General features: G+C 50.4%; 1 protein-coding gene across 1 annotated transcript; it reads right to left on the bottom strand.

Moving 5' to 3' along the window:
- Positions 1-5,654: 5,654 nt before the first annotated feature.
- On the bottom strand, positions 5,655-8,025 carry LOC127771579 (ethylene-responsive transcription factor ERF025-like). The gene has a single exon (XM_052297505.1). The coding sequence runs from the start codon at positions 7,433-7,435 to the stop codon at positions 6,815-6,817; it is 621 nt and encodes a 206-aa protein (XP_052153465.1). The 5' UTR covers positions 7,436-8,025; the 3' UTR covers positions 5,655-6,814.
- Between the last annotated feature and the right edge of the window lie 2,533 nt (positions 8,026-10,558).

The raw sequence follows: 10,558 nt of genomic DNA, 5'->3' as shown, positions 1-10,558 counted from the left end.
GGAAATTAGACTTCCCTCGGGCGGCTAGGGCGCGGCCCGAGAGAAAGGGGCGGCTCGGCCAAGCTTAATGGGCCGGCCGGCCCAAGAAGGCGGCCCATGGCGCGCGCGAGCGGGGAGGGGAGAGAAAGAGCCGGTGGGCCGGGTCCATTCCGCGTGGTCCCGGGTGGGACCCGCTTGTCAGCGACTCGGCTCACCGTGAGCGAGGTGCACGCGGGCGTGCTAGGGTTTGGGGAGGGAGGCGCGGCGCATGCGCGCGGTTTGCGGAGGACGTGGTGCGACGGGCCCACGCAGAGCCTCACGGCTCGCGGTGGACCGCGCGCACGGGGAGAGAAACGGAGGGGGCGGCTGGCCGGGTCAGCCGATCCGGTCGCGGCCGAGGTGGCGCCGACGTGGCGCCTACGTGGCTGCCACGCGGACCGGCGGGAGGTAGACGACGACGCCGGCCGAAACGGACGGCGGACGACAGCGGCGAGCGGCGGAGCGAACCACGGCGATACAGGCGAAAGCGAGCACACCGGGAGGTTGCACAGGATGAGAGGAGACGAGCCAACGGCTCGGATTCCCCGGGGGATGCTCGACGGCGGCGGATTGCGGTGGCGGCAACCGGCGGCGGGAGAAGGGGAAACGGCGACGAGGTCACGAGGGGTCGATTCCCGGCGGTGAGAGCATCTACGCGGCTACGGGAATCCGTTGCTAGCGACGGATTGGGCGGAGCTATGCCGAGCGGGGCCGGCGACGAGCGGCGCTTCCGAGCTCGGGCGGCGACGGCGGCGAGCACGCGACGAGCGACGGCAGCAGTCGGGGCGGCGGCAACTAGCTACGGGGAGGCTACTCGTGCTACTACCCGAGTCTAAGGGGAGGAGATGGAACGAGAAGGGAGAACGGAGGGAGGCACTACCGTGCGGGGAAGGGCACAGTGACGAGAAGCCGACGGCACGGGAGTGATCTCTCCGGCCTCGGGCCGGGGAAGAGGAAGAAGACGAGCGCCCGGGGTCCCCTTCCGCGTCCTAGCGCGCACCGGCTCCTCCGGCACACGCGACGACGGCGGTCGGCGAGAGAGATGGAGGGACGGCAATGGCGTGGGTGAAATACGGGGAAGATTGGGAGGGGGAAAAAGGAAGGGAGGCGCTTGGGTTTATAGGGCGGCGATGTCGGTTTGGGGGAGGGGAACCGACATTGGACGGTCAAGCCAGCGAGCTGGCGCTCCGGCTAGCGGCCAAATCGGCGACAGGGAGGAGGGGAATGACGCCGGCGGAGGAAGAGAAAGAAAGAAAAAGGAATGGAGAAAGGGAGCTTGTCCCTTGCCACTTTGGGAAAAGGAGGAGGGAGCGGGGGCGACGCGGCAGAGAGGGGGGGAGGGGCTCAGCCTCCGGCCCTTGGAGGCACGCGCGCGAAGAGAGGCGGGACCGAGTCGATGACGACGGCGATGACGGCGGAGGCGGCTTGGAGCGGAGCGGCGACACGGGCGGCAGGCGCGGCAGAGGCTGACGGCGGCGGCGACCAGGCGGTCGGCCACCACGGCGCGCGCGCGCGCGGGAAGCAACGTCGCGCGGTGACGATTTGGCGGCGTCGGCGGGAACGACAGCGGGAAGCGGGAGGGAGGGCTCGGCTCCGCGCGGCTCGCGCGCACGCGCGTGCAGCGCTCGGGCAGAGCGGGGAGAGGGAGAAAGAGAGAGAGAGAGAGAGCCGGGGAGGGAGGGGGAGATGGGCCGAGAGGGATTCGGCCCATCGAACCCTAGGGAGGCGAATTAGACTTTTGCGGAGGGATTTGATTTGGGAAGGATTTGGATTCGGGATTGAACTCGACGATGGATCGGGGATTTGAGATCTGAGATGGCACGGGCACTAGACAACAAGCAAAGAAACGGATTTCGCAAATAGGATTTTTAAGAGCTAGTTTTCCCGCTAGGCGCCACGACGGAACGGGCGCTACCACAGGAAACCCTATGTAGGCGTAAATGCCTTGCACATAAAGAAAGACAACTCTCACAGTTTGGCGAACTGGCATATACTACTAATCGGTAGAATTAAAGTTTAAATGCACATATCATGTAATAATATTTTTTTTTGCTAATATGAAATTTTAACAATTATTAAAGACAAATAAAAATGCACCGTGACGTTTAGGACGCGCATACTACTAGTACTACTAATCGTTAGAATTCTGATGCATGTTTCATCACTCCACAGTTTCAAAGGACGCTTTGATACAGAAAAGGTACAAAGAGCAGCATGCACTAATCGAATTCTGATGCAATGTTTCATCGCTCCACTGTTTCAAGGACGCTTGATACAGAGAGGGTACAAAGAGCGTCATGCGCTTTGTTGCTCGAGCCGTATAACAACGGGCCCCACTTTAGTACTCCTACTATGGTGGACTTGGTCAGCTGGTCTGATGCGCCACCTGCCAATCGACGGATACCGACTGGGATACGGCTGCATTATCTAGCAGCCAGTCCTTTTTGCCGCTAAGGGGAATAGACCGTTGGTTTGGCAGTTAGTACTTCGCATCTCGCAAGCTGGTTTCTCGCGGTATTCTGGATGGGCTCTTGCCGTATTCTGGACGGGCTCGCGGTATTCTGGCCTGGATGGGTTGCGCGCATGCGCGCTGCGCCGCTGCCAATGGATGGGACACGTCCGTATAAAACGCAGCGTTTGCCACCATTGTTGCTGGCATATCTTCGATTTGGACTTTTTAAGTCCAAGAGGATTTTCTCCACGAGAACTGAAGGCTGACCAGCTGAAAAACAGAGAATAATCCTACTTGGCTACTACACTCCTATAGGTCAAAACTACCCGTGCTTGAAATTCTAGAAGCCCTTTGTAGAATTCTAAGCTTCTACTAACTTCTAGTAGATGATTGACATAGAAATGTTTCCAGTACTAGATGATTGACATAGAAATGTCAAGCTCTCACTTTCTAACAGTGTCCTGACTCTGCAGCTGCTTCAATGCTGTCATTTAGCTATAACAACAAATGTTACTGGTACTCTTATAGCATTTAGTACCACTTATATGCATGTCAGTACGCTACATCAGGATGTTCTTCTTGATGGGTCATATTTTTTTACCGGTTTTTTATACATGAAAAGGAAACTTTGCATGGACAATCTTTTTTGGTTGGAACATTTTTTTTATACATGAAAAGGAAACTTCTTAAGGGATTGGAAGGGGAGGAAGAAGAACAGCCATGATTCTATAGTAGTCTGAGGATCAACAAAATTATACTCATATCCTCTACGTTTTGCAGCTCATAGAAGTTCCTAAGTACTCTATTCGTATGAGGAAGCATCAATACGTAGGATCCGGAGAATGTGTTATCCCCTCCGATTTTTAATATGACACCTTTACCTTTTTTTACATATATTTGACTATTTATCTTATTAAAAACAACATGATTGTCATTTATTTTGTTGTGCAATTAGATAGATAAGAGATGGGGAATTTTCGAACTGTGTTGAACCTTATCTTCTTGCCAACAACTCATAAATGGAGCCAGTAACGCCATTGAATCTGCATGGCAAAGGATATTTCTCGTTCATCACTAATACTAATTTCACAAATATTTTCACTAATCAACAATGGGTATGAAAGTGGTGGAGCTAGGGCGGCCGCCTTACCAGGCCGGAATCTAGTTTCGCCGCTGACTCGTCTCCCACAGCTAGGTCTAGACCCTTGCCTCCTGCCCTTCTCCAAAAATAAAAGTTATCTCATGCACATGAGTATATTATATTAAGAGGTATTTTTAAAAGTTTGTAAAGAAAAAAATATAAGGTCAATTTTTTAATGGAAAACTCATTGAACGAAGAGGGAGAAAAATATTATCCAACAAAAAACAAGTGAGCTATATCAACATATTGATATTTGGATGTTGGGTTATGTATAACCATATAAAGTGTGAGGCTCTAGCTAACTTTGTCCTATAAATATATGTGGAGATCTGATAGAATAATAATAACTAAGGGATTTTACTCTATGCACTCCAGAAAAAGAAAACAAAAGCTCCCATACACGAACTCGTTGATTGTATACGTGACAAAGCTTGTATATGGTGTGAGGCACTAGGTCGACCCATTGTATGGTGGGCCACATCAGAGGTTACATGGTAATCTCAGTGTGTAAATACTTTTCATGTACCTTTAGTCTCAGGTTTGTTGGGGTCATGAATCCGCTAGTGATTGTACACAGCATAACAAAGGTATGCACAATTATGTCTACAAGGAACTAATACAAATACTACATCTACATGCTCTTTTTCTTTAAAACAATAGTTGACATAGAATTCATTGTACAAATAGTACTAGAATGTCATAGGGCTCATCCTTAGTATTTTGTCATCGGATGGAATCTACTGACAGTGCGTGGACCAAGAGACAACATCAAAAGAAACTTGGTTGGAATATATTACATAAAGCAGTTCAATTATTATAGGAGTTTTTTTTCTTTCCGATAAGGACATACACGAACACATGCACAACACTGCTACACATACAACACCATATTGAAGCACCCACAAATACACTCTTAACCGTAGTAAAAAAGATAAAAATAAGTGGCACATCTATGATTTCACTATTTACGAGTTTTGGGAGCCCTCACAATAGTGCTAATTTTCGCTTGGCCGGCCAAATTGCAGGATTACACGCTCTCCAACAATCCCAAAAGAGAACGATTGCCGGGTTGGTCAGGGACTAATTGTCGATCTTAACCCTTAAACCTTGGGAGCTAACATAGAGATGCCCAGATGCGCGTTAGCGTGGCGACAAACGCACGGCGGGGCACGAACCGTACGGCGGCCCATACGTCCGTGACGGCATGATTCCCATCCCTATCCCCACCTCGCTCGCGGCGCGGCCCACCAGCGCCGTCGTGCCCCTCGTCCGCGTCGCGGTGCGGCGGTGCAGGCGAGATCCGCTTCGCTCAGCTCCCTGCCCGACCGCGCCACGGCCCGTAGGCCCCCCGCGCGCGCACCGCGCCCAAATCGATCGATCCCCGCGTCGTATGCTGTTGCTCTGCTCCGCTCAGGTTGGGACGTTGGGTAGGGGGGATGGCGTCGTGGACCACTCGTCCTGTCATCCATGCGCGCCCAGGCTGCGGCTGTACCGCCTGTGTACCCGCCGAGCCCCGTATGCAGACACCGGGCTGCAAAAGGTGTGGGTGTGCTTTGTCCTTTTGTCAGCCACTCAGCCTTGCACTCGTGTTTTATCGTTTTCCCCTCCGGCTGTGTACGGATCGCGTGGACACGTGTTGCTCCAGGAGAGCTATGCACACTGTTCAGCTATTGGCCCTGGTTGTGGGCGTAATTTTGTACTTTTTCACCCCTTTTTTGACTTAAAAAAAACCCTAACGGAATGGTATTTGTTTTGCCCTTTCATATATATATATATATATTGGGTGTGGGTAAAATCTGTGAGACTCAACTTACCCGTATTATATATACATCTTCTGCTGATGATTTGTGAACCTAAAGCTGTTGGTGATTTGATGCGGTTGCTCCCGCCATCGTCACAACCACCAAAATACTCAATAGTAAGAATAGACTTGGGCTGTGTTTAGTTCAGCGCAAAGTTTAGATTTTGGTTGAAATTAGAGATGATGTGACTGAAAAGTTATGTGTGTATGACAGGTTGATGTGATGGAAAAGGACTGAAGTTTGGATCCAAACTTTAGATCTAAACACAGCCTTGGTAAAACACACAGGTACACAGTGAGGGGTTATAGATTTTCAACTGCTACTGATCTGATAGGATACCAGAAATATTGACAAGTTCAGGTATCTTTCCTTTTTCACATCTCAACACATACACATACCAGGACTGAAAAATAAACTCATTTACTAAAGTATTTAATATGGCAAACCGACGAAGCCATCCATGTGTTGGAAGCAAGTACTATCATATGTTTTTAATGAAAGTAATCATCTGGTTAATCATTTGCAAAAGATCGAATCTTGTTAGATCAGGTAGTATCGAGCTAATTAACCACCCCAAGTCGTTGGTCTTTTCATTTTTTTCAACGACCAAGATCACTTACCCAAAGGCCAGAGTCCACACATCGGTCATATCTACACACACTACTTCACTTTTTTTTTTAGAATTACTACTTCACTTCATTTCACTATAAGCAATGAGCCTATGAGTGTTTAGAAAAGGGTAAGGTGTGGAGCGATGCACTGCGCGCACATCTTACAGCTAATCCACCCCCAAATTCTTATTTCACACATGCAGTACAAGCATACACAACCACAATATATACAGTACTCCTCATGGTCACTCGGCATTTCAGGAAATTAAAGTATTATTTTTCCTTTTGCAGTACTGTTTATATATGTACTGCACTGGCCGATGTGAATTGATTAATATTTCAGCTAGTGAGTCCCCAGCCAGGTGAAACGGGAGACCTATAACTTCCCTTTAAGCCGGCTTCATCAAGCCAAAACACCACAGAGAGAAGCCAAGAGCCCGGGAAAAAAAGAGAGGAGAAACAAGCTAGAACAGATAGGTAGACATGCATTAGCAGCAGATTAGGCAATCAGCTGCTGAGCTAACACCACATCCAGCATGCATGACTGGAGAGCAGAAAAGGGACTCCATACCAGTTTCAGTTTGTAGTTTGTACCTCCTCGTCTCTCCACATCATTCCAGCATCATATGCAAGCTTATCATATCAAATACTTAGTGGTACTGTAGCTATAACGAGCGGCAGTGTTTTGGTTTCATCTCCATGCATGCATCAAGAGTAGTAGTTAATTAATTATTACCGTCATCGATCTCAGTTCATCGCCAGCCGTTACCATGCATGGAGGGATTGTTATCTATGGGTCACGGTAGCTCCAGAGGCTGCCCCCGGCCTCCGACGGGTCCGGCGAATCGTCGGAGGAGCTGGGGCTGAGCCTCGGGGGGCTCATCATCATCCCGGCGGCCATGTTCCGCAGGAACTGCGGCGTCTCGAAGAGGGCCTCCTCGTCCAGGAAATACTGGTGGCTCCCGGCGCCGGCGCCGCTGCTGCCTTCCTGCTGCGCGCCGCCGCTGCCCGCCGTGGTGCGCGCGGCGGCACTGCTCCCGCCGCGCTGCTGGTGCGCTGATCCAGAGGCGGCAGGGGCAATGCCGCCGCCGGCACGGTCGTGCTGCAGCGAGGCGGCCGCGGCGGCAGCCGCTGCGCGGATGTCGTCCGCTGAGCTGGACGCGGGTGGCGCGGTGCGCGAGGCGGCCAGATCGGGGAAGTTGAGCGCGGCGTCGGGCCCACGCAGCGCGCGCGCCGCCACGTCGTAGGCGACGGCGGCCATCTCGGCCGTCGGGAACGTGCCGAGCCAGATGCGGCGAGCCTTCCGCGGCTCCCGGATCTCCGACACCCACTTGCCGCTCCGGCTCCTGATCCCTCGGTAGAAGGGGTGCTTCCCCGACGACCGCGGCGACGGCGGCCCGTGGTCAGACATTTGATCGATCGGCTTCAGCTAGGGCAGCAGCTAGCAAGCTAGGCGCACCTATATAGTTGACGACGACATGCCTATCTAGCTATAGCTAGCTAGCTAGCTAGCTAGCTAGTATCATCAGCTCGATCTGAGCGCACGTGTGTTCGATCGTGGCAGCTGTGGGTTGAGCGCGTGCCGAGAAACACACGAGCAACGCGGCTATATAAGGAGGCGGCGGCGGCGGCGAGATCAGAGCGCGGGAGAGAAGCGTGAGGAAAGCCATGGCGGTCGCTTGCGATGAGCTGGTGCTCCCGAAGCGAACAAGCAAATAACACCACAGCCACAGCCCCGCGCGCGTTATTTTCAGGCGGGTGTGTGGGGATTAGAAAAGTCGCGTTGCCTTCGACCTTACTAATCACCCAAGAAGGGGGCTGTGGCCTTTCCGCGGTTGAACATGGATTTAAACTGTTCCATTTCAGTCTCCATAAATTAATTGATGGCCCCAATATATTTACCCTGACCTAAAATTGCACATGCAAAGTGTCGTGAGTAATTTGATTATTGATAAAGTCCTACTGCCTCCATCCCAAAATATAGTAACTTTTGACTATGAATCTGGGCACATAGTTGTCCAGATTTATAGCTAAAAGTGGGAACGGAGGGAGTAAATTGGTCCACAAATTAATTTGGCTTGCTTGTGCTGCTGTACAGGTGCATAATTTTTTATTTCAAGAGACGTTTTTCCCCTGAAAAGAAATGTGTCTATCTCTATTGTATGAATTATGGTCCTAAGTTGAGATAGGGGTGAGAGGAGCGAGGGCAGAGGGGAAAGAAAGGGGAGATTGTTGGGCTTAGAAGGATGGTTGTGGGAGGCGGTGACCCCACGGTTGACGGTGAGGCGCCGACAGCGGCGCCAGAGCCACAGAGATGGAGGAGGGCGGTGAGCAGATGGGGTAAAGCAAGGTTGTGGTTTGGACGCCGTGGCGGATTCTTCGACCAGTGGCAGAGCCAAGGCCCGGCGAGTACAAGCATGCGCCCGAGCTTAGTCATACAGAAAGACATCAGCACATGCTTAATTACTCGATCTATTGGTTCCAATGCAAGCCAAAACATCCAACTAGGCACTAGCAAGCAAGTCACACATTACTTGGTTGTGGCACGAGGAAAAGCTAGTGAGACAACCAACAATCATCTTCTTTTTTCAAATATAATACTACTACTCATAAATCTTGTTTGCAATTGTGGTATATAGTGTTACACCCCAATCCAGCACCGTCGTACAACGGCACCTGATATGAGCGTGTCGTAGGAAAAACAGCGCGAGCCGCTTCCTATGAAACCGCGATCTCAGTACCAGTCCCAGGATGTAGCGCTGGTACCCACGGTGACAAATATGAATCATTGCAATCCTTAAAATAAATAGAGGACTTATTTACCTTAACTTAGGTTGTAGCTCAGACAGCCTGAGAATGCAACCGACGACACGGACGAGGCAAACACCAACAACAGCGACAGCAGCGGAACCAACGGTCTAACACCCAACACCATAGGCAACAGCAGGGAACTAGGACGAAACCCTAATCTTTACTTCACTTCAACTTCATCTTCAGAGCTGGCAGAACTATATATTTATATAGAGCAAGGGTGAGTACAGGAGTACTCAGCAAGCCATGGGAACTTAGGTGGTTAATGCAGGCTTCAAAGATAAGGCTGTTATTTTGCAATCGGTTTTGTTTGCAAGCATTTTAATAATCTAAGTGTGTGCTCTCCGCGACCAGAGCGAGACAAGTCCCAGCTCGGTCGGGAGGTGACTAGTGACCAAAATTTTATCAAGATTTACACAACTCCTAGAGTTGGTTCCAAGGTTGGTTTCCCAAACCAAACCGATTTTTTTTCCAAACATCCCGATAATAGTGGTCCCCAAACGACCATTCACTTTTAGGGACTCCCAGTCCCGCTGTCACCCGGACAGCCAAATGCTTTCCAAGCATCAGGTTTCCCGAACCTTAACACATTTTCACAAAGCTGGGTAAAACAAAAACTACGCTAAGGAATCACCTCACATCCGCCCATGACCGTGGGCACGGCTGTTCGAACAGTTTGTTAACCTCTGCAGAGGGGGTACACTTTACCCACACGACATTACTAACCCGGATCACTCAGCCCGTGCAGAACGGCCACATCTGGAGACCTTAAGGCTTTCATGACAAGGCATTTCGAAGGCCGACACAAGGTTGCCATATGCCGACGAGAGGGGTCCCAGACCAACAACAGGTTAGGTCCCAGACCATACTGTGCCAGGAAGCCCGGGGGTTCTCCCCGACACCACCCCGTTGAATCCACATGTCTCTCGGCATCAAGGCTCCCCCGCTTAGCAATTTATTAAGCCAGGGGTGTCCCATTCCACCCGTGTGGTCACACTATTGTATGCTCGGATGTAATTCCGAAGGAATCGGTCCTTAAATGCGACCACACAAGCATTCCGCCCAGGAATGGCCTTGTGTCGCGAGTTTTATTTTTAAAACTCATTTTCTTTCACAAGGCACCGACTCAGGCGTCGGGTTTTCCAATCCTTTTGTAAACCAAGTTTTACCCAAGAAGTTACTCAAATTTTAAGTTTGAAGGCGACCGTCGATACTCGCACAGAGTGCACGAATATCGAGGCGCAACTAGATGGTTACAAGGGAACATGATATAACAATTACAATGGAAGGATCAAATGCAACAAGTTAGGTAGGCTCGCCAATCTGCCTCGCAGACGGGGCAAGCAGATTAAGTGCAATCCTATCAATGCATAATATTTTTCAAGCAATATAATTAAGTTCAAATATAGGCTCAAGATGTTCAAAGGTGGCTTGCCTTGCTCAGGGTCTTCACGAAGCTTCACAAATCTTCGAGAATTCCACTTGAAGAAAAATATCCGGTAACCGCAACTAGGCGCAAACAATCAAAAACCTAAACAAAGACCAAATAAAATATCCTATTTAGGCTAATTAATAGTGCCATTAAATAGATCTCAATTTTACGGAATTACTGGAAGTGGAACGGAGGCGATCGGAGCTACAGATCAAGGGATATGAATTTTGGAGGTCTAAATGGATTTTCTGGATAAGGAAATGTTTTATCGGAATTTATGGAAATAATATT

The sequence above is a fragment of the Oryza glaberrima genome, chromosome 4 (genome assembly GCF_000147395.1).
Source record: "Oryza glaberrima chromosome 4, OglaRS2, whole genome shotgun sequence".
Lineage (NCBI taxonomy): Eukaryota > Viridiplantae > Streptophyta > Magnoliopsida > Poales > Poaceae > Oryza > Oryza glaberrima.
Note: the sequence above shows the minus strand (reverse complement) of the source record. Positions and strands in the feature narration are given on the sequence as shown.